Source organism: Cydia pomonella, chromosome 8 (genome assembly GCF_033807575.1).
Source record: "Cydia pomonella isolate Wapato2018A chromosome 8, ilCydPomo1, whole genome shotgun sequence".
Lineage (NCBI taxonomy): Eukaryota > Metazoa > Arthropoda > Insecta > Lepidoptera > Tortricidae > Cydia > Cydia pomonella.
In genome coordinates, this window is record NC_084710.1 from 21,231,344 (window position 1) to 21,257,051 (window position 25,708).

Below are 25,708 nucleotides of genomic sequence, written 5' to 3' on the forward strand. Positions count from 1 at the left end.
GCCACCTATTTATGGTTTTTTGATGACACTTTTTGGTACATGAAGATTTATTTCCTTACCTTTACCTTTTATTTCCTTCCGTATCTTAGAGATTTTATTGGGACCGTGCGAAGTGCATGGTGGGGGTAAGTAAAGCGATCCCAGCGCATAAGATGGTAAAATTTTGAACTAACTGCGGATAGCGTCTTTAACATTTCGTACAATTATATGACTCGAAATGAAAGTTTGATTTACGATTACTCCTGAAATATTTATTTAAATTGTATGGTGTAAGGGACCAATGTAATCTGTATGAAATGCTTAATATAACTAACGTATTTATTTTGATAATGTTAATAATGTATCCATGTAAATAGCTTTGCAAATGCCACATATTACGTGATCTTTTTCTAGAAGTTAAGAATTGATATTGTAAGTTATCCTTAAAAGATAGACATTTAACATCGCGGACTTTTTTGTAGACCTATGAATGAGAAACAACCCCACCATACATTGTGTTGTTATAGCTCAAACGGATCAGGCAGCGTTTTCGATTAAAGCTCCTAGCCAGCGTGTTTTTTTCCGACAACATCGTTATATTTCAAACAATTTACTCAAATCCTTTACAAGTTATATACTTAAACCTTACTCAAGAATCACTCTATTGATAGTTGAAAGTGGTATGAAAATCCGTTCAGTAGTTTTTAGTTTTGGAGTAGTTTTATAAGATAATATAAGATAAGATAATCATTTATTTCATTTCAATCTTAGTTGGTAAATACACAGTGGTCGAGTCCTCCTATTAGGTATGAAGTACCTGTGTCAGGAGACCTCGCTCTTCCAGATTACAGATTTAGATCTACACTAAGAGAAGTTTTGATATTAACATTATAATTTTACAATGAATTTACAAATTGATAAAGCTTACAAAATTTACATTTGATTATAAAGCCTGTACCGAAAAGTTTTTTTACAGAGTATATTTATGATATCAATCAAACTACAATGAACAGCAAGGATATTTAATTTTAGTTATATGATACATAATGTCTATTTACAATAAGTATATACATTTTATGGTTTGAAGTTTTTGCGGCTGAACAAGCGGATTTTTTTCTTCAAGCCTGCCATTAAGTTTTGCACAGTGGTTTCAGTGACTTTGTTGGCGTGGTTTTTCCACTTCTTTTTAAAATCTGTCTCAGATGTTGCTGGAGCACAGTTTTTACGCAACTCTGCTTTGACTAATGCCCAATACCGCTCGATGGGTCGTAGCTGCGGACAATTTGGGGGGTTCATATCTTTGGACACACATTGCACGTTGTTTGAAGCCAGACACTCTTGTGTGACTTGGGCATAATGTGCAGTAGCCAAATCGGGCCAAAACAACACATTCCCTTCATGCTGCCTTATAAATGGTAAAATCAAACCTTTTATACATTTCTGGACATATATATCTGCATTTATGGTGCCTTGCGTGATAAATGACCCAGTGCGTTTTCCACAGGAACATATTGCTTGCCAGATTAAATATTTTTCGCCAAATTTTTCCATAAAAATATATTTATTCTGATCGCTTATATTCGCCCTATTTTCGGTTGTAAAGAATTGGTCACCTGGCAAAGTTGTAAAATCTTTTTTCACATACGTCTCATCGTCCATAAGCACGCATATTCCGTCCAAGTTGCGGAGAAGCTTGTACAATTTTCGCGACCTTGAAACAGAACTATTGTACTGTTTTACCGATTGTTTTGGTGCTTTTACTTTTTTATAAGTCTTTAAATTTTGACGCACTTTGGCTCTCTGGACCATAGATGAACTAGTTTTCAATTTTTTTGCCACATCCCGCACTGATAAACTACATTTTTTCTTGTAAGTAGACACTATTTTCTTTTCTAATTTTTTATTTGAAGGACCCGTCGGGCGTCCACTTCGAGCTTTGTCTTGGATTCTATATTCCTTTACGTACCGATTAACAATATTTCGCACCGTCGCACGACTTACATTAACCATCTTTCCAATCGCTGCAAAAGTTGAATTAGGATATTCAAGGTATGTTCGCAAAACAGTTTCTCTCCGTTTTATTTTTTCGTCCTGCATTTTAAATTAAAACAATACTTAACGTAAAATTATTATGCCAATTGATACATCAAGATGACACAAACTGAGGAATATAGTTAAAATAAAAATCGTTTACCAGCCAGTATTTTACTGGTATGCAGACTCTGTAAAAAAACTTTTCGGTACGGGCCTTATATTACTTATTCTTTAAAATATAATTTTTCTTATTTATTTTGTGTTGTGTGTGTGTGTTGTATCGATTTGTTTTTAAGATTTTATTTCCGAATTATATCCTCAGTAGCATTATAGTCGAGCGCACTTATCCATTTCATTTATAAATGTAATTTATAAGATGTAGTGAATTGACGTTTTCCCCTAGACTCGCGGACACTAGGTTGCGTGACAGTCGTGCACGCTCCCAATAGTATAGTTGGATAATTACCCATATCAACAGTTGCGCGGCGGCCAGCTGTCCCGCGGCGGCGGCGGCGCGCAGCGCGAGCGCGCGCTCGGCGGGCGCGGGCGCGCGCGGCGCGGGCACGGCCAGCACGCGCGCCAGCGCCGCCACGGCGCCGCGGGACGAGGCCGCGAGGAGCGGCTCCACGCCCGTCGGCACCTCCGTGGCCGACAGGAACGCGCGCCGCTCGTACTTCAGGCGGATCCACCTGGAACGAATACTCTCGTTACTTCTGTTTTACTCATTTCCTCAAAGGTTAACTGGAAGAGATCCCATACAGGGATAAGTTCGCCTTTGTTGTATTTAATTTACTCTGTAACTGTGTTTTTCGTGTTTTTATTTCTATGTACAATAAAGTATATACATACATACATACATACATACATACATACAATATGCTCATTTGACCAATAGGGTTGTTTCCAATTTTTTGAAACGCTCGTATTATCAGAAATCAGAAATCATAGCATTTATTCATGATAAACTATGACATACAAAAGTATAACAACATACTTAACAAAAGAAAGAAACATAGTACAATAAAGTATATACATACATACATACAATATGCTCATTTGACCAATAGGGTTGTTTCCAATTTTTTGAAACGCTCGTATTATCAGAAATCAGAAATCATAGCATTTATTCATGATAAACTATGACATACAAAAGTATAACAACATACTTAACAAAAGAAAGAAACATAGAATAAATAAATAGTTTACCACGAAATGGTCCCGCCTCAGCATTAATGCTAACCCAAAAGTCAGCGCTGATCTTCCGGCGAGACCATTTGTGGGTCACGAACGCAGCTGTACGACACGGCATAAACATAAAACATAAAACTGAACGCGGCTTTATTAACTAAAAGTTCAACTTTAATACTAAAAACGGCTTTAAATACGTTAAATTGACAAAATATATTTTGACAGATGCTTTCGCACCCAAAACGCTCTTGGAAAATTGTGTGACGTCACAGTTTACGGTTTGACACATAACTACATACGCACGTAGAAGATACGAACTGTCAACTGACATTTGTCGTTTGTTGTCTGTCGCCTAACTGTCAACAGTGTCAATCCGAGAGTTGTGACGTCATTAGAATGTTCAATGACGTTTCGAGTTTGGTCACGAGACGTGTGCCAAAAGATATTTAAATTCAATATTTACAAATATATGGTTATTACAGGTCCCCTAAAAGTAGTTTAACATGTTCATATAATCCAAAAGAATTTATTAAGATACAATTCTGCCCTAAGATTTGTAGATGGAAACAACCCTATTGACTCCTTGACAATTTTTTGTAAATAATGTCAATCGATCTTGATTTTCCTGGGGATCAATGTCTATATAGGACTCATGGCTATTAAGCAACACAGAGTTACACACATCGAGTACCGTGAACCCGCTCGGCGGGTTCTCTGTTCGTAGTTGCTTTCCTCTATAAAGCGAGAAAACACTGGAATCGGCTACGAGCGTAACGCTACGAAAACGTTGGTAGCGAATGTGTTAAATTAAAGTCTGGCGCTCGCACTCAACGATTGAAACGCCTCTAACAAAATGATAAGGTGATGTGACGTCACATCATGTAATTCTGTAAATGTATGGAAGATCAAGGAAATTGCCATTTTGACCCTGAAATATTGCGTTTATGTGTATAATTGTTTTACAATTTATTTTTCAATACAATGTAAGGAATCGAATGGTACCATTTTCTTTTCTATTTTTAAAAGACAAAAAAAAAATTTTTTTTGAGACCTCAGATTGCCTTGTATTTTTTTATAATCTCAATATAATTTTTTGAATTCCACTTTTTTATAAGGGATGGCTCGTTTTCTACCCATTTAACTAAATTTTGTTATAATATTCAACATGTGTCAAGAACCCAATTGCCCTTTTTTGCAAAATGAATATTGAATCAATATCATCAGATGATCCCCACAAAATAAGACCATAAGTAATTATACTGTTAAAGTAAGCGAAATAAACTAACCGTGCCGCCTCTACATTAGGTAAAATGCCTTATCCTCCTTACTGCAAACGAATCGGAGCTAAATAGGAGCCCCATTGTAATTTGGAGTCTAAAGTTATTTCTAAATAAACAAATTCTAAATTTTTACCAATCATTTTAATAGAAACTACATCTTCAGTTGATGAGTTTTCTAGTGAGAACCGTATATATTTTGTTTACTTTATTAATAGTAATAATACTATCGCTGTATACTATTTATGTATAAAAATATCATAATAAATAAATATTATAGGACATTATTACACAAATTGACTAAGTCCCACAGTAAATTCAATAAGGCTAAAATAAATAAAATATATAAATATTTATAACTACTTAAATACATAGAAAACACCCATGACTCAGGAACAAATATCCATGCTCATCACACGAATAAATGCCCTTACCAGGATTTGAACCCGGGACGATCAGCTTCGTAGGCAGGGTCACTACCCACTAGGCCAAACCGGTCGTCAAAAAGTAAATTAATAATCTAAAAGTAAATTTGACAACGGATAACCACAAATCATAATATCCCTCTCTATTATGCCTAATTAATTTTACTTGTTACAACAGCTGACAACAAAATACGTTACCTTTCTTTCTCTTCCCGACTAGAAGACGCGATGGGTTTGATGTGCCCTCGCAAGTCCGCCTCCCAAATGTTGTTGGCCAACGCGTTGCCCATAGACACCATGACGCTCACGTGGCCCAATCTGCAAATAGGGAAACAATTTACCCCCTTATTCATATACGTCTACTAAAGTTAACAAGCCGCTAATAATCGTTTGTCCCTTTCCGGCGTATTGGTATGATGGAAAGAGACAAACGATTACTAGCGGCTTGTTAACTTTAGTAGACGTTTATGAATAAGGGGGCTTAGTAACTAAAGATAAGCCTTTATTTACTAATAAATATATATTGATACCGGCACTATGGCTATTTACAAGCTTTTATTTACTTTCACCTGACCGTTGTCTGTTTGTAATCAAATCTTGCAAGTTAAATTTGATCAACTTCCTGGTTTCCGATTGAGCTGAAAATTTGCATACATAAATCGGGTGACAATGCAATATTATGGTCCCATTGAGCTGATCTGATGATGGAGACAAGAGGTGGACATAGGAACTATGTGATAAAACAACGCAACCTAATTGTGTTTGGGGTTTTTAGAATTTGCTCGATGAGTATTAGTTGCCTGTGAAAAGAAAAGTACAGTCAGCAATAAAAGCTTGTACCAAAAATGAAATTTTTGCCAAAAACTTATTTTATGTGTTATGTTTTGCGTGCAGTGCCCGACCGAAGTTTTGGTTTCACCAGGTTTCGACATAAAAATCATGTTACGGCCGGTGGTTTATCTCTGTATCTTAAGGTATTTAAATAAAAGTAAAGAAAATCTACCCTCAAATGGCTCCAAGCCAGTAGATGAATAAATAACATGATCAAATAATGTAGGTTTAAGTCAGGTCGTTCAGTGACAGATCCAGGCGGTTTTGTATTTGGTTGGTAAACCAATAAATGTTATAACTAACCGAAAATGTACAAATTGTTAACTTTTATGTAAATACCTAAAGATACAGAGTATAGTTTCGGCCAAAAAAACTGCAATCCACACCGAAACTGTATCCGGCCGAAGTTTCGGTTTCGGAATAAAAATTATGTTTTGGCCGAAAGTTCGGTTTCCGCGGAAAATAGAGCAAAACCGGACCGGCAAAAAATGGATATAGGTAGATGCTGTTATTCTACTGGAAGTTTGATGGTTTAATGGATATGATGAAGTACTCACGGCCACTCGTCCAGGTCCAGCGAGCGCACACGAGATATGTGCGAGCCGAGGTTGCGGTGTATGCCGGAGCACTCGATGCAGATTAACACGCCCAGGTTCAAGCTCGCCCAATCCGGATCTGGAAATAATGTTGTGTTGCACGATGAATCTATTTACCACTCAGTATCAACTCCTATGTTTCCACAATATAACTTGAAAAATGTTTCGGCACTGTTTGTCTTCTCCGTAGTCCATTTATTGTATCTTTTCATGTAATGACTGTTTGTTGCCATAATAAAAATAAAATAAAATAAAAATAAATAATGTTAAACATTACTGTAGACATTCGAGCGTCTGCCACCTTGTGATCTAGATCAAAAACTTGTGACGAAAGCTGATGAACCGCATGAAATTGCCTTTTTAACTTTTCATACAAACGTGGTCCTCATTTTCCTCCCTGGATATTAACATTATTGAAAATATTTTTACACAATCGGTTGTATATCAACCACAACTACGAGTATGCCCCTAAGTTAATTTTTTTCGATTATTTAATTATTAGGTCACATTATGGGCCATAATGTTCTGTACCTCATAGAGTTGCAATAGGGCTGTTAACGATATGACATTCAAGCTTCGCGCCACTAAACGGAGGGACTCCTGTTTCAAACAATTCATATAGGTACGCTTCCTGTAAATAATGTGTGTATATTGTGTGTGTGTGGCTTCATGGTTGACATGCAATACCTATATATACGTACCATTGGCCCCACAATCCGCGCATTTATCGTTCCCGTGCACGCGGCGGATGTAGTACGTGGCGCGAACATCGCCTGTGGAGTTGGCGCCCGTCGGCGCTGGTAATCGGGACGTCTGGGAAAATTATTACATTTTTGAGCAAAGGATTGATGTAAATTAATATATAAAGATGAATGAAAATTAAGTAGCCATGAAGACTTAGGTCTAGGAAACTATAATTTTAATTCGTTATTTATTTAGACAATTTTGAAGAGTGCGAAAGAATTATTTTTCAAAATCTTCTAAAAAGGCACTGCGAAGAATCCATTAGGTTAAAATTAGATGCCATTTCGTGAAAATTTGACGGTCATTTAAAATATCCTATCGGACGAATATAAAATTTTTCGAATATACATTGTTACATGTATTTTTGCTAAGAGACACAAATATACCGTATACGTTCACAGTCCAGTACCCCACTTATGGATCACGAAAATACGACCAGGTACTTCTCTATAACTTCATACTGCGAGATAATATAGGGATAATTCTTATACATGTAATAATATTTTTGGTTACTTAGACAACAGCACACAGAAAGTTATTGTTCTAATCCTAGCGCGTGCTTGTATTTTTTCTTAATGACCCATATGTGGAGCATTGACGTGTGATTATAATTTGCTTGGCCGTACGAGGAAATGCATATATGTAGGATGGGGACTGTCAACGTGTTAAATATCTGTTCCTCGTGTCTGAACACTCACCCTCCCCTGCAAGGACGCCAGTATCTGCGCCACCTCGTGTCTGAGCACTCACCCTCCCCTGCAAGGACGCCAGTATCTGCGCCACCTCGTGTCTGAGCACTACCCTCCCCTGCAAGGACGCCAGTATCTGCGCCACCTCGTGTCTGAGCACTCACCCTCCCCTGCAAGGACGCCAGTATCTGCGCCACCTCGTGTCTGAGCACTCACCCTCCCCTGCAAGGACGCCAGTATCTGCGCCACCTCGTGTCTGAGCACTCACCCTCCCCTGCAAGGACGCCAGTATCTGCGCCACCTCGTGTCTGAGCACTCACCCTCCCCTGCAAGGACGCCAGTATCTGCGCCACTTCGTGTCTGAGCACTCACCCTCCCCTGCAAGGACGCCAGTATCTGCGCCACCTCGTGTCTGAGCACTCACCCTCCCCTGCAAGGACGCCAGTATCTGCGCCACCTCGTGTCTGAGCACTCACCCTCCCCTGCAAGGACGCCAGTATCTGCGCCACCTCGTGTCTGAGCACTCACCCTCCCCTGCAAGGACGCCAGTATCTGCGCCACCTCGTGTCTGAGCACTCACCCTCCCCTGCAAGGACGCCAGTATCTGCGCCACCTCGTGTCTGAGCACTCACCCTCCCCTGCAAGGACGCCAGTATCTGCGCCACCTCGTGTCTGAGCACTCGCCCTCCCCTGCAAGGACGCCAGTATCTGCGCCACCTCGTGTCTGAGCACTCACCCTCCCCTGCAAGGACGCCAGTATCTGCGCCACCTCGTGTCTGAGCACTCACCCTCCCCTGCAAGGACGCCAGTATCTGCGCCACCTCGTGTCTGAGCACTCACCCTCCCCTGCAAGGACGCCAGTATCTGCGCCACCTCATGTCTGAGCACTCACCCTCCCCTGCAAGGACGCCAGTATCTGCGCCACCTCGTGTCTGAGCACTCACCCTCCCCTGCAAGGACGCCAGTATCTGCGCCACCTCATGTCTGAGCACTCACCCTCCCCTGCAAGGACGCCAGTATCTGCGCCACCTCGTGTCTGAGCACTCACCCTCCCCTGCAAGGACGCCAGTATCTGCGCCACCTCATGTCTGAGCACTCACCCTCCCCTGCAAGGACGCCAGTATCTGCGCCACCTCGTGTCTGAGCACTCACCCTCCCCTGCAAGGACGCCAGTATCTGCGCCACCTCATGTCTGAGCACTCACCCTCCCCTGCAAGGACGCCAGTATCTGCGCCTCGACGGCGCACACCCAGGCGTCGCGCTCGGCCGCCGCCGCCGCGCCGCTCGCGCCGCCCACCTCCCAGCGCCACCTCTTGCCGTCCAGCGACACTATCGTGAACTCGCACGACGTGCCACCCTCGCCATCTGGTGGACGGAAAACGAACTTTAATGTTCAACCGTTTCGAGTTTTCGTGACCTTTCTCCCTCCAGTCGCAGCAATTTAAACTTCTACGCAACGCTTGGTGCCCAGAACTCTACGCGTCTCGTACTCGTAACGATTAGACGGTACGCTTGCGCGACGCTTACGCTCCGTGTGTTGTGGGCCTAACAATACCACAATGTTTAGAAATAAAGGTAAAATATAACGAATATTCCATACAAAATTAATTCAGATTGAGCGATGTCAATAAATATAACTCACCATCATCCCCATCCTTTTTCACGCCGCTGCTCTTCATCCGTCTATGTCGCTTCTTGACATGCGGCGTATCTTTGTCGCCGTTAGCTTCGGCTTCAGACGCGAGAGATTGTCGCGACGACGCGGGCTCTTTCAGCGTGTCGAACGCTGACATCAACGCTTTGTCTGTCACGCGGACTGGCTTGTCTTTGTATCCTGCAAAAAAAAGGTTTATTGAGGATTAGGTACTGGAGTTTGTGGGCCTTTGAATGCCACGTCGACCAGGCAGTGATCTATTGTGACAGCCTTTTAAATTTCGTTACTAATGCCCGTTGAATCCAGGAAATTCCAGATTCTTTGGGCCGTAATGTTCTGTACCTCATAGGGTTGCAAAAGCGTGCCGCCCTAAGTGGGTACTTTTTTTTGACATTAGTCCACAAGAACAGAGAATATGCATTGCAGTCTCCTCTGACTCGTGGCAGAAACTGCATGTCGCATCTTGTTTCTTTCCAATTTGGAACAGTTTGAAATAAGGTTAAACCGTGGCCCGTTCTATTAAGTTCATTAGAAGTTCTGTACGAAATATAACCTTCAGCACTGAAGAATGTGCGAAATGTCGTTTTATAGTGATCAGGTTTATTTTTTCTTATATCATGCATGTTAATTATAAGATGTAATGTTTTGAAAAGATGTGTCCCGCCGAGTTTCTTGTCGGTCCATATCGGGATACCCTCCTCCAATTGAGGGGGGATTTAAATCTTCCCGGGTCAGAGGTATAGGGTTAGAGCCGGTGTTGCTTTATTTGACGTTCATAAGCGCATTGTAATATGCCTACTTGAATAATAAACTATTTTTATCCCAATAAATTAATCCCTAGTTTTCGTTCTGGGTTGGTTGGTCAGAAAACCCCCCCTGCCCCAACGTGATCTTTCGTGATTTTTTCGTGACCCCCCCTCCCCACCTATCGAACCTCGCGTGATTTGTGCACAAGCCCTTTCGTAAAAACTAGGCCTACGTCAATTCTTAAAATTAGGTTGCCGAACGAAACGCGCCGTGGCAAAAAGTAGGACTAGAACTCCGCAAAAGTTAGCATTCGGTTACAGAATTAGTACACTGTAGGAGAGGCCGGAAAATCCCGTAAAGATGGAGTGAGTTTGAGGGCCAACACGTTAGTGGAGCGTTCAAGTACCTGATAAATACCCCCTCGCTTACTTAAATAAATAAACAAAGAACAGCAAGAAGAGGATATACCGAAAGACCGGAGAACTGAATAAGGACTCACCAAGACTAAGCCCCCCGATGCTGTCATGTAGATCCAGACTGCTGTACCCATTGTACCCTGGCACGGTTGTGATGATGGACTTGGAGCCTCTGGGCTTCTGGCCGGGCACCTTCACCGTCACGTATTGTAGGGAGATCTCTTTGCCGTTCACATCCTCCATGTAGTCCTGGAAAATTACACAGAAATTAGGATTTAGTAATTATCTGGTTCCGCTATACTCAGGGAGTCTGGAAGAGATCTTTCTTTGGAGCTAAGATTCCTAACAATGGGAGATAGGCAAACAGCTGTTATAAATAAATAAATAAAGAACCAGACCGGTCGTTAAATCGCTATACATTATAGAAAGTATCTGTAAATCTCAGGTTTCCAAATCAAGAGAAACTTCTTGATTCTCCAGCTAAATGCGTCTTCAATTTAAATGCAAAATGTTCATAACATAACCAAGGGAATACAAACATCAAAACTTGTTTTTGCACATCACTAAGACAAAATATCTTCGATTGCTTTCCAACATATTACTAGACAACGTTTGTATAACATTTACGTATTACTAGACAACGTTTGTACAACATTTACGTATTACTATACTATATATACACTCGTATATCTAATTTTCTCAAGCATGAAACAATAACACAATTCAAATTCAGTGTAAACTACATCGTACTACATATGCAACAATAATATTATTAATAATAGTTCTGTTTTGATCATAACTCGATAGTAATTGCCGTGCACAACACAAGAACAAGTTACATGAAGATGTTTATGTTAAAGGAAGATAAAACATTACAAAGTACGTGACAACAAGGTTTTCTAGTAAATTATCGTCAGAAGTACTACTATATGGTCAGATGCATAGTTTTTTTATCGATCGATAATAATTCAGCCTATATACGTCCCACTGCTGGGCACAGGCCTCCTCTCATGTGCGAGAGGGCTCGGGCTATAGTCCCCACGCTAGCCCAATGCGGATTGCGGACTTCACATACACCTTTGAATTTCTTCTCAGATGTATGCAGGTTTCCTCACGATGTTTTCCTTCACCGAAAAGCTAGTGGTAAATATCAAATGATATTTCGTACATAAGTTCCGAAAAACTCATTGGTACGAGCCAGGATTTGAACCCGCGACCTCCGGATTGAAAGTCGGACTCATATCCACTCGGCCACCACTGCTTCGATCGATAAATGATATTTTTTTTACTTCGAATTTGTAGTTCATAAGGATAAACCAGGCCATTTAGTCGTGGGTATAAAATATAAGACCGGTATTGGAAATATAAAAGCAAATAAAGCAAAAACATTAGATACAAAGCAGAAGGGCATGTCAGAAGGTTCGAGTTTTTTTTTTAAATTCCTTTTTAGGGTTCCGTACCCAAAGGGTAAAACGGGACCCTATTACTAAGACTCCGCTACCCGTCCGTCGGTCTGTCACCAGGCTGTATCTCATGAACCGTGATAGCTAGACAGCTGAAATTTTCACACATGATGTATTTCTGTTGCTGCTATAACAACATTAACAACAAATACTAAAAAGTACGGAACCCTCGGAGGGCGAGTCCGACTCGCACTTGTCCGGTTTTTCATGTTTAACTGATATTACTTCGTCAATTGTAACAACGAAAATTTTATCCATAAATAAGTGGAATTATGCATACAGTGGAACGACTGATGAGCACCATTAAGTAATGATGACAATTTAAGACAGTTTTGTGAATTTAGTTCTTTTTAGGGTTCCATACCTCGAAAGGAAAAAACGGACCTTATAGGAACACTTTGTTGTCCGCCCGTCCGTCCGTCTGTCTGTCTGTCAAGACCCTTTTTCTCGGGAACGCGTGGAGGTATCAAGCTGGAATTTATATCAAATACTCAGGGTCTACTGTCCCTTGGAGCTGTGAAAAAAACAAACTTCTAAGCCGACGCAAACAAAAGATACAGCCGTTTATGCTGCAAATTTCCGCAAATTTTCGACACTCGCAAGGGAATCAAAACCTATAGGGTACTTCCCGTGAACTCAGAATCTCGCAATTTGGTACGAAGCCACGTGTTATATCACAGATAAAGGAAAAATTGCGAAAACCGTAAATTTTTAGTTACATCATACATACCTACAGGTATGTACGGAACCCTCGGTGCGCGAGTCCGACTCGCACTTGGCCGGTTTTTTTTAAAGATGTACTTACATGTAAACTAGGATGATACGTCAACCTCCCATCATCGCACAGGGTCACATATTTCTTCTTCCACTCCTTGTTGAGGGCCTTACTACTCTTCTTATACAAGTACCCCTGTTTTAAGGGTATCGCCCGACCCGACCCTAGCTCTCCGTTCTTTAGTCTGTCGTCTCCTTTCTTTGATGGAGTGAATAGGTTCGATCTTCTTCGTGATTTTCTGGATGTGGTAGGTGTGGACGATGGTGTTGGTAGGTCTTTGTCTTTTACTTGGAGGTTGTCTGTGAACAAAATTGCCATTAAATGTTACATTTTACAAGAAACTCATTCGAAATGGTTATGGTAGCGTATTATCCGTATGGACACTTGTATAACTTTAGGGATTTGACATGTGCGTAGCCGAGGAATGGATGGTGCGAGAATGGAAAGAGTGGTAGTCAGGGAAGTAACGTAAAAGTGATGGAGGGGGAGATTGAGGGAAGGAGTGAGAGCGATTGAAGAGGAAGGGAGAGATCGGGAAGATTTAGTGGACGGACGGTAGTTAAGGTGATTGTAACGGGAAAGAAAGTGAGAGCGAAAGGAGAGATATCAGGGTGAAACTTACCTAAGCAATGCGGCTGTGTAAACTTCACATTATTATTTTCTGTCGCTATAGACACAAGGCCAGAACTTGACCCATGGCTTCCAAGAGAATTCCCCCACCGCGAAGACGTATCCGACCCATTCGTACTGTGGATCTCCACCACATGAGTGGATGAGATGCCGCTGCTGTTTGAGGAGGCGTCGAACGATGAGGCGCCTCGGTGGAGGTGGTGCGATGAGGCAGAGAGGGTGTGGTGGCCTCGTGGGAGTGAGTCCTGGAGAATTAGTGGTTGGTTTTATTTGACGCAATTAATACGCTGCCAAACCTTAGCCGTTAGCGAATAGGGAGAATTCATGAAAACCACATAACGTACATAGAATTTCATATGAATTTTACGTCCACATTCAATCAGACCTGAAAGAATAGCTTGTAAAATATAACAGTGAGTCACTTTAATTCTTACATGTACACACTTGACCACATGTAAGTGTAAGGTCAATGTGGGGAAGACCGTCTATAAGGGAAGACCGTCTACAATAAGCAAGGCTCGGAAAAACGCTCGTCATTTTGAAGACAAGCATAATTATGACCCATTTATGAGTCAAAATTGTTCGTTCACAGTCTACGGATGTCATTGGGGCATATTTAACGTTGACATTGATATAAGGAAATCTCTGTTGTACGGAACAGGGTTATGTTTTCAAAATGACGGCCGTTTTTCCGAGCCTTGACAATAAGTACTCTTTCGTCGCTTTGAACTCTTGCGTTAACCTCTGTAGAGCAGCAGCAGCAAGCTCTTCCTTTCTGATTGTCTGAGCGACGTATGTAAACGTTTACAAACAAATACGAGATTTCCCTATGACGATCTTCCCTGCAATACATTTTGTATGCCTTCTCCGCATTGATTTTACAAATATCCGTCATCACTTTAAAGCCAGGCCACACCGAATGTAAAGGCAATACTTCTCCGCCACATCCGGTGTGCACAAGCCTTCAATATCGCAAAATGACGAAGCCATATCTGCCCAAATACAATGGCCAAGCGTGTTACGGGTATGCACAATGCACATGCTAATGCGCCGCATGCGTATGAATAACTTGAGGTAACAATAACATCCAATCCTGACCTGGTTCAGACAATGTTGAGTGCCAATATTAATCATGGTCTGTTAAGGAAGTGATCGTCGGCCTCAAAAAAGGACACTTTGGTACCTTGTTTCTTTCAGCTGATTGACAGCGCTAAGTACCTACCTATTTCGTGTATTCAATCTATTTTAAATACTTGTGCTTATGCCTATGGAATTAACTTATTTGGGGAACTCAGAAAAAAGTCTGTCAATAAAGTTTGAAAGTTTGAATTGAACTATCTATCAATAAGTTTTTGGCAAAAATTTCATTTTCGATATAAGCTTCTATCACTGACTTTTCTTTCCACAGTGCACAGGTAACTAATACTCATCGAGACAAATCTAACAACCCCAAACACAATTAGTTTGCGTTGTTTATCACAGAGTTCCCATGGCCACCTCCTGTGTCCATCATCAGATCAGCTTGATAGTACCATAATCATCAGATAGATGGAAGAACTCTATGATGAAACAAAGCAACCTAATTGTGTTTGAGTTATTAGATGTCTCTCAACTCTCAAACCTCAATGAGTATTAGTTGCCCGTGGTAAGAAAAGTACAGTCAACGCTAAAAGCTTGTACCAAAAACTTTTTTGCCATAAACAGTATAGTAGCAGGGGTTTCTGGTGAACTTTTAATGAAAATAGTATAGAGTTTAATAAGAACCATTATTATTCACTGACATCAAACAATAGAATAATAAAATCTGTCTGTGTGTATACATAAGAATTAGAAATCAAAACAATACACCTGGGAATCACATGTTCTAATCACACTTTATCAGAAAAAATAACATTTTCTCATGTTGTTGATAACAGTTTCATAATAATCCTAATTCTCATGCACTCATATCAATATCTTATCTTTATGTCACAGATTGTGACAGATAAGATTATACTATTCAGGCTATCGAGTAGAAATCGTATTCTAGATGACAGGCGTGTTATTTGCAAAACTAATGTCTGTAGTTCTCTTTTCTTTTACAGTAACTTGAACTTGTGTATTTTGATCTCAGAAAGTGATCATTCAATGATGGCATACTGTTTTGTATGGTTAGTTTATTAAAAGTTATTTAATTTCATTCAAGTCATAAATACATAATACTTGATTGTACCTGTATATATCTTAATTTGTTTTGTAAAAACATTTTTTAATTATGGACTACATTTTAATAATTTTCAGCAAAACAAGAATGGGGTAAAATTTTAGGGATGCAAGGATGCAACCATTCTGGCAGGAATCTTGTTATTAAAAAGTAATAAGAGGAAGAAAAAACATACAAGTAAATAGTTTAAAAACATTATCAAAACTAGGTATAGATTCTCGTATAGAACCTATTTGGAAGTTGTTTAAAAATGTAGCCTATCTCAGTTGGGCCATATAAATAAATCGATAACTTTAACGCTGTAGTAACAAAAAGACATCCTATTTACTACTGAAATAATAACCGTTTCTTTAAAACGCAAACCTGCAAGAATATCCATTACTTCGGTACAAATATCAACCTAAAATGGCGCCAACGTGAAAGCAATCAAGAAATTATATAATATGAATAACTATGTCGAATTAAAATTCATCACAATATTATCATTTGAATAAATTATCTGAACGGAAATTAATTTGTTACCAATTATGTGTCAACCTCATAATAAATAAATAAAAAAAAATAAATAAAATTCATTTATTTCAAGCTACAATCTCATAATCAATTTTAACATGTCTTAATTCTAAATCGTATTAATGTCTATCATAAAATATTGTACAAAAATATATAAACATAATCATTTAAAATTGCTCTTAATTGAAATTATCATTATTCACAATACAATATATAAAAATTAAAATTGAAACTAACATGGGTATAAATAGAACAATACAAAATAATAATAATAATACAAATGCAATAAATTTCTACTTCACTCTCTACTCTATCCTATCCCAGTCTTAATTACATGCCTGTCACAGCAGTGCATGATGTAAGGACAGTCCAGTCTGTCCCCGATCATCGCTAGGACTGTGTTGGGGCTGGCTCGCACCCGCTGGACCATGGACGCAGCGCGCAGTCGCATCGTGGTATGGAAACACGCCGTGTGTGCCGCCGCAAACATACCCGAAGCGCTGCAGTAGCGAGGCAGCCCCATCACTGCTCGAAATGCGTTGTTGTACTGGACGCGAAGTGCATTGTATGCTTTCAGCGTATAGTTGGCCCACAGGCTGCATGTGTACAGCGACGTGCAGTAGGATTTGAACAACGTCAACTTCACGTCGCTGGAGCACCGAGCAAACCTGCGAGCCAACATGTTCGCCCTTACACACAATGCCCTTCGCTCCCGTTCAATATCAACGTTATCTTTCAGGTCGGCAGTAATGATATGCCCCAAATACTTAAAACTCTTTACTCTTTCTAGTGGTGTTCCATATAGAGTTACCTCCGGTACATGCAATGGTCGATTACTGCCGGCCTCAAAGACCATATATTGGCTTTTAATCACGTTATATTTCAAACCGTGGCTCATGGCATACTCCTCACAAATTTTTAACAACCTTCTGAGACCACACACCGACGCGCTCAACAGCACCATGTCGTCCGCGTAGCTAAGGTTATTCACACACACGCCATCCACATGACAACCGACATGCTGACTGCTGAGCTCGCCGATTAGCGCGTTCATGTACAGATTGAACAGCGCGGGGGAAGTCAATCCCCCCTGCCTTACCCCGCACTCCAACCCATACTCCTCAGATGTTGCTCCTGCCCACCTGACCCTATTGACCTGGTGTCCATACCAATACTTAAAGATATTAATTAATTCATTGGGCATGTTTATGTTCTCCATCTTCTCCCATAGTACTTTGTAGGACACGAGGTCAAAGGCCTTGGACAGGTCCAGAAAGCAGGCATAAACCGGCGTCTGACGATCTGTATAATATCTGATCGTATGCTTAAGACAGAGTATGGCACTATCTGTGGACAGTCGAGGCCGAAATCCAAACTGATTATCATGCAGTTTCAAATACTGCTCTAACTGTGAATTAAGCATACAATCAAACACTTTAGCGATAATAGTTGCTAACGAGATTGGCCTATAGTTATTTTTATCCGTTAAGTCTCCTGTTTTATTTTTAACTATAGGTACGACTATCGTTTTTAACATAACAGTAGGTATATACGAATGACTCAGACAAAGGTTATAAAACATAGCTAAAACTCTTGCAATATGTGGACCGGCATGCAGGAGATGCTCGACACTCAGCCCGTCATGGCCCGGAGATTTACCTTTCGAGATAGATTTTATTGCCTGTGCGACTGCCTTAGCTGTAAATCTTCTCCCTCCCACCAAGCCGGTCAGAGTATCGGGCGCCGTCCTCTCCGGACCCAGAGGAGATTGCACATGAAAATTATCCTTAAAGGCATCCGCAATGCTTTTGGGGTCACTCACCCCGTCAACGCTCACAGGAAGACCCGGGCGAGCGTTCATCTTTTTTGTATCACGCCAAAAACCCCGGAAGTTGCCTTTGGAGTGTTTTTCAGCGAGAGTATCCATTTTTAACTGTTCTTCATGATTCTGACACCACTTTAACCGAGATTTAAACACTTTTCGACTGACACACATATCTTCGAACATTATACCACTCCGGGGTTTTCCGCACGACACCCATTCGAGAAACCTCGCCCTGGCCACCCGATGAGCCTCGCCGACGTGTTTACTCCACCCCATTACGCGTTTACCCTTTGCGCCCTTCATTCGACTACCCCTACCACATATTGCTGCCCCACTTAATGCTTTTACAATATTGCTGTACAAGTTGTCAAGAATACGCCTATGAGCCACGTTATTGCAATAATTATCTGCACAGTTAGTGAAATTCTGGTCGAAGTCAATACGCCGCAGTCTAGAATGTGCCTCCCTCCCATACAGTATAATTTGTTGCTCCGTTCTTTTCCCCCAAACTAGTTTTTTATTCGCGATTATTGTGCTAAGCAACTTAGGTGTTAATAACTCTAAATCACATTCTATGATAAGAGGGAAGTGATCAGACCAGAATGAATCATATTTGATTCGAACATCTCGCACTGAATGCACAGCCGCCCGGGTAAGGATACCGTGATCGAGCCAACTAGGGGTTCCGTACACTTCGCTAATAAAGGTATAGGTACGAGAGTTCAACCCTAACTTATCTGTATCGATGCATGTCCAGTTCTGTTCCCTACAAAACTCCATTAGCTCCATGAAAAATAATTCCCCAGGGTTAGCATTAAAATCTCCTAGAATATAAACGGATTCTATGCCATATTCATCTATAATTGCACTTACCGTACCCAGGCAGTCCGTGAATTCAGACAGATTCACAGGCGAATTTGTAGGCATGTAAACACTCATTACAATTATATAACGATCTCTAACGGCGACCTTGATTGCACACACTCGATTGTTATCACATTTTATCACTGACACCTCAGAAAAAACACTATGCTTCCACAATAGCGCGACTCCGCCATACGGTCTACCGCGTAGTATTTCCACAGACGTGTCGACGGCCGAGGTTCCCGTAAACCCAAACTCACTATCTACAGTGCTTAGGTAGCATAATTCCTCCTTAAGTAACCATATTTCTTGTAAGGCTATTACGTCACAGGTACGACATAACTCCCTAACACCATCTATGGAGCGCTTTATTGACTTGCAGTTAAAGCTGGCAAAAGTACAAACCTTACTTGTATTATTCTGCATTTATCTTAGTTTCAAGGCCGATCACAGAGTTCCCTCCGTTCGTATAATTTACAAAACGTCTGAATATAATGTCTTCAGGCCACAAATTCTCATTCAAATACATGTGTAATTTGTTTTTAGATACGTACATCTTATATGCCTTATAGTCACGCCGTTTTTGTATGTTTATTTCTTTCAACGACACTGTATCTTTTGTTTGACCATAAATGTATTGAATAATGTCGTTTTCCGTAGTTTCCCTGTGTACGTTTGTAATGAGGACGGGAACTTTCCTCTCTGCCGCTTTGAAATTACATTGCAGGTCCCGTGCGATACCGTACTTGCCATGATAACGATATTTTCGTTGTTTTTTACGGCTCTCGACCTTCTCCCATTTCCCCTCATTATTTGAGAGAGGATCTAGCAATTTAATAGATGATGGCTCATGTGTTACGCGTTTTACCAATCCGCCACTATTGTTTACGGTATCTTCAATAAGCTGACGTTCGGGCACAGCTGGTTTCGGTCTGGCAACGCCGCCGCTCAGCGTTGCCGCGTCGTCGTTGCCGCTCTTATCACCCGATGACCGTTGTTCAACCGCTGACCCGTGAGTCGTTTTTTGCGCGCCTACCTCCCAAATCTTTTTATTCGGATGATCGTTATTTGTTGCTTGTTCCCGGTCATGATAGCTATCCAGCGTCGAGTTGCACTGCAGAATGCCCACAGGTCCGCTATCCATAGTATCCAGAGCCCAGGCAGCCCCTCGCTTCGTATTAACGTTGCAGATAGGTGTCAAAGGACACGTATCATATTTATTCGCTAGGAGTTCGAGTTTCAACCCCTTCAGCTGGTCCAAAGTCGCATAAGTCTCTTTAATCTCAGCTAAATCATTTTGAAACTTGAGCATATCTTTCAAGAGCCTGGTACAATCCAGACTATTAAATAGTATCGGTGGTAGACGCTCGAGCTGTCTCGCCACAAACACCGGAATTACGTCCGGCTCTGTTGACTTAAACACATTAAAAATGTCTAGCAGGTCCCTTTCTTCCTTGCCTTTACTTTTTCGATTAATCTTGCGGGCCACCGTCGGAATCGAGTCAAACAGTAACGACTTCGAGTTTTTGATTTCATCACTGGAGAACGCAGACTTACATATCCGCACAAGCGTTATCTCGTCCACTAACGACACTTTATTTTGCACATAAGCCAACAGTTCATCGATGACAATGTTACACGAATTGCACTTAATTACGCCCGTCATTTTTACCGCGATCGTATGTACGCACCCACCTTTGATGAGCTTGCGCGCGCGACTCGATAATGAGGCTGATAGAATAGATAACACTTTCAAATGAGATTACAATTAATCAAGACAAAATTGATTCTGACCATATTGGTAAATAGTTAAATACTAGAAGATATAACTATATAACTTTTTTACAAATTCCTTTTATGGAACCTACAAATATGTTGCCTCATTTTTAGCTTCTTTCTTGTAGGTAAAGTTTTAGACAAATGCCTAGAATGTGGGTATAGGATCCACCGAGGTCTGATAAATAAATAAATATTATAGGACATTATTGCACAAATTGACTAAAGTCCCACAGTAAGCTCAATAGGGCTTGTGGTGTGGGTACTTAGACAGCAATAATATATAAATATTTATAAATTCTTAAATACATAGAAAACACACAAGACCAATATCAGTACTCATCACACAAATAAATGCCCATACCAGGATTTGAACCCGGGACCATCAGCTTCATAGGCAGGGTCACTACCCACTAGGTCAGACCAGTCATCTGATAAGCGCACTTTAATACTTTATAGGGCACAGTTAGAGCCCACACAAGCGTCAGAGGAGCGTCAGCGTCTAATCAACCCTATAGTGTTGAGGCTTGAATAATGTAATTTATTTAATCTGGTCCATTAAAGGGTTAAATAATAGTTAACAATAGTAGTTCTCGAATAAAGGAGGTTTACAACTTTACACAAATAATATAGATGCTTTATAACATAGACCATGAAACTTTAGCGTAAGCTTTTTTGATCAGTGTACACTGTACGGCACATATTGCACATTTTAGCCTATGGACACTTGCAGTTCATGGGTTACATGCAAATTGCTTTCTTATTGGGTACAGTTGCCATTTTGCCATCAGATATATCAGGGCTGGCAAAGTCTTCGCATACATCTGAACAAAGCCATGCATAGTGCATGTTCAGATAGAGTAACTTTGTCCCTCCAATATATCTATTGGCAACTGTTTATGGATTCATTGTGTTATGGGATAAATGCAGGTAGTGTTTAGAATGGTCAGAAAAAGACGAGGGTGAGTGTAGATACCCTTGCCACAGTTTCCATCCTTCCGAATTTCCTGTTCCGCTTTGTGAAAAATATGCAGTTTACTACAATGTTTATTATAGAAATGGCACAAAAAGTTCCATAAAGTAATTTCACAGCTATTTTACAAAATTATTGTCAGTGAATGCATCATTTGAATTTTTGAAAAATGTACACAAAAAGTACGAGTGACCTATGATACCCATAACTCCTTAGAGTCCATCGAAGCTAATGGAAAAAAATATTGATGCAACAAAGTGTAGGGTATATATTATAATTTTTTTCATATAAATTTGACCCAAGTACTAGTCTTACCCCTACAATAAATACCCCAGGTTAGGAACACCTGCTCTAAGGAGTTATAGATATGTAGGTATCCATAAGTCACTTGTGCTTTTTGTTTAAATTTTTCAAAGATTGAAATGGCATAACATTATTTGTTACATTATTTTAAGATCTTAATGGAATAGACTATAATTACCACCAAATTTTTGATACATTTTATGAACAGTTATGGCAATTAGACCTAAACATCTTAAAGCATAATAAACTCCTTTTAGTGATTTCATTTTATGGAGTGCTTGCAGTTAACAATGCTTCATTAAATGCTAGTTTAGACTGCAAAGTAAACATGTTTGTTTACATACTTACATAACCACACAAGTATCAGTATTATATCAAGAATTAGTCGATTTGTATCACGACCCGATACTGAATGACATTAAGTGTTTGGATTTATTATGCATAGGAATGTAACCAAAGCATCCACAAATTAACTTTCGCGGTTCGACTCATTAGTAAATTTCTCTAAGAACGAACATATATGATTACTAACTTTCATAATTATAGCTTTACAGTAGACTTACCTTATAGAGGAATGTGGAATGGTTGTGACTGGGAGAGTTTGCCAAGGGCTGAGGCGTCACAGGTCGCGATCCCGTCAGGCATTGCTGGGATGCCGACAGCCTCGAACCAACGATCTTCTGACACGCTAAAACACAAAAAAACATCACTTAAATACACTGCACGAAAACACTGAACCAATTCCGTTAAAAAGAGATTAATTTACACGAAATCAACACACATTCGAATTTTGCCGATTTTCTACGATCACGCTCCTCAGCTCTTTGAATGTTGTAGCACGAGCTCCGTCGCCGCAGACTCGCTATCGGCGACATGTTCGATTTGAAAATGAGCGTTTTATCCATCGTTCCATTCAGAATTTGATTTAAATAACAAATTAAAAACGGAAAGCGGCTGACGCGAATTTGAAGACAAAGCGACGTAAACTGTCAAAAATGTAAACAACGCGGAACGAACGAACGAGAACGAACGACGACCGCGCGGCGGGAGGCCGGTGTTACCACTGCGCGCCGTAGAATCCCCCCGCAAACTAGATCCACTGTCTCGCATTCCCATCACGCGATGCTTTACTTTACACGGTTCCTCGCAAAAAATGTCCAATATCATCCAGTATTATGTAATTCCATGGACGGGCTCCTTTTTTTGTACACAACTCGTCGATTTTTATTTTAGGTAGGTACGAGTGGTAAGACTCCTTTTTCATTCACTGAGAGTATATAGAGTTTGACCAAGCTAACTCTGCATGGCAATGCAAAGACAAAATGTGGCAATGTCATCATTAATGTAAACTTTTATATGAAAATATGACGTTTATAATCTACACTCCCCTACTTTGTTCTATTCAATTCAGGTGCAAAGTTAGTTTCGACGGTCTTTAGGTACGCCTACAAGATGTAACAAAAATAATGGGGATCCGTTTAGGGGCAAATACAGTACAGTACTGCGTTCTGATTAGGAAAAAATTGAAATAAATAAAATTTGACGCGAAATTTTTTTGGCCTTTGTATAGTATGGAGGGTTGACTGACTTGGACGCCTTGCCCCATAGAAAAATGTTTTTCTTTTTGCATTAAATACATTTTTTTTCTACTTTTTCCTAATCAGGACACGGTATTGAATATGCCTTAAACGGATTCCCACTATTTTATTTACAGCCTATATTTTTGGTCTCTTTATCAGCAAATTGATTGTTTTACTATCGGTAAACAATTTGTAAAGAAAAATAAAACAAAATATAGTTTGTAACTACCTACTTATGTTAATGCTTCCTCAAATACAATACATGCATGCATACAGTGCGACTGTGGCTAACCTGTGGCTGTTTTTGAATACAATAGATGCATCTAAAAATAACGCCATGGGACATTACCTACCGCGAAACAACTTGGTTTGATATAATTTTACCATCCAATGTTCAAGTTCCGCCGTATAGCTAATAAGCCACAATATAGGCAAAGGTCGTTCAGAATTCATGGCTGTTTCATTTAATGGTGATATTGTCATACTACAGAGTTGCGTGCCACTGTTGTTGTTGCGATATCAAATGGGGACATCCTAATAAAAATCCGATGACATACGCGACACTAAAATGCAAATGCAAACGATTTTGTTAACTGATTTACATCCAACGATACAAGTAAATAAACGGTAACAGCATTCCGATCCCCATTGTTATCCAAGCGATCGAAAAAAAACGGACAGTCGTGACGTCACGGTATAAAAAACTTGTTCTGTTCTTACCATCTTGGAACACGCGCTCGACATTCAATCCGTACGTAGCGCAGGTCTCGTAGTATGAGCATCTTCTCAGTTCATTTGACAGCTTGCGAGCGCGGTTGTCATCCACGACGCGTGGACTACTTTCACTTATGGCATCTGAAAGAGCAACCAATCAATTTTGTAAATGGACAGGAAACCTATCGGAAACGCATGAGCAGCTTCTTTGTTTTATTTAGTTTTTCATCCTCAGTTCTGTAAATTGCACGATAGTATGTCGATAATCACTGGTTAGGTGGAACATTGTGCTCATTCCGTGTATCGTATACATTTACAAAGGAAATAATGTCTTGAGTATAACTTCAAAGTAATTAAGATTACTCATCGAACATTATTTGTCAAGAGATAATTTTATTGTTATCGTTTGATATAAAAACATAATAATAAAATAGTACATCAATACCGCTTACCTTGTGTCCCAACCAAAATGATCGGTATCTCGGCGGAGTTTCGATAGTGAGACATTTTGTTGAAGTAGTTGGAGACTGTGTTGTAGCTGACCTCGTTCTCGAGACTAAATACGAAGATCACGGCGTCGACCCAGGCAGTAAACTGTAACAATGAAATTGAACCATAAATATAAGAAGAAAAACTATAAACCTATATATAACCCGGTTAGTAAATAATTATATACGGAAAAACGATTCGTAAATTGCAAACTACTGATTGTATATCAAACTTCGTAATTGCACTGTCGTCGCTTTCTTTAAAACCGCAATCCATAGTAGGATACCTACCGCATTACGTAAAAAACCCCTAACATGTAACCCCACTATTGCGAAATCCTGGAGAAAAAAACTCACCCTAAGTCGCTGGTATAATTACGTGGGGTAATTTGACGTGGGGGATTAAAACGGAAGGGTTATGTATGCATTTTTCAACTAGCTACATGTAAGGATAATGATCCTAAAAATAATTATACGAACTCATAGGCAACAGACAGTAAACTTTTAATTATACTCTAAATTGAGCAGAAATCTTTGTCCTTGCCCTAAGCATTATTACACATATTAAAATCTAGAAGTATTAGCTCTAGCAGTCTAGCTATCTTTACCTAAAGTGGAGTTCAATAGAAATGGTAAATAATGTAAGCAATTCAATTTACCTTCATTACTTCGTAATCTCGAAACTTTTTAGGAAAATCATGATCCTATCAACAGTTTATACACTAAAACCTTTTACTTAGGTAACATTACTGTAGAAACAACCTCCGTAAAAATGTTAGATTATTTTTCAAATGCTAGCACAATCTATCATATTTGTTTACATTATTTGCTATTTCTAATGAACTCCACTTTATACTTACTGCTTTCGAGAAAAAAAAAACTATTCAACCATAAGGAAAGCAGGTTTGCACAGCTTAGTTTTACCACGGACGCCCGGATTCACCTTGCAGGCTTTATTAAACCATAACACAGCAACGTCATTTGTGAGAAAAAAATGTGTGCGGTAGACAAAAGAAAGTGT

General features: G+C 40.0%; 1 protein-coding gene across 4 annotated transcripts in view; it reads right to left on the reverse strand.

Moving 5' to 3' along the window:
* Positions 1–25,708, reverse strand: part of LOC133520834 (centaurin-gamma-1A) — a 491,067-nt gene that overhangs the window by 7,022 nt on the left and 458,337 nt on the right. For 3 of the 4 annotated variants that reach the window (XM_061855514.1, XM_061855515.1, XM_061855516.1), the window contains 12 exons: positions 24,652–24,793; positions 24,206–24,340; positions 22,469–22,593; positions 13,441–13,693; positions 12,849–13,117; positions 10,664–10,829; positions 9,406–9,597; positions 8,968–9,128; positions 7,032–7,143; positions 6,292–6,409; positions 5,102–5,221; positions 2,480–2,702 (listed from right to left, as the gene is read on the reverse strand). In XM_061855514.1, the coding sequence (XP_061711498.1) occupies positions 2,480–2,702; positions 5,102–5,221; positions 6,292–6,409; positions 7,032–7,143; positions 8,968–9,128; positions 9,406–9,597; positions 10,664–10,829; positions 12,849–13,117; positions 13,441–13,693; positions 22,469–22,593; positions 24,206–24,340; positions 24,652–24,793 (2,016 nt within the window). Of the gene's footprint in view, positions 1–2,479; positions 2,703–5,101; positions 5,222–6,291; positions 6,410–7,031; positions 7,144–8,967; positions 9,129–9,405; positions 9,598–10,663; positions 10,830–12,848; positions 13,118–13,440; positions 13,694–22,468; positions 22,594–22,686; positions 23,325–24,205; positions 24,341–24,651; positions 24,794–25,708 lie in introns of those variants that run through there. The other variant, XM_061855517.1, reaches the window with a different exon arrangement.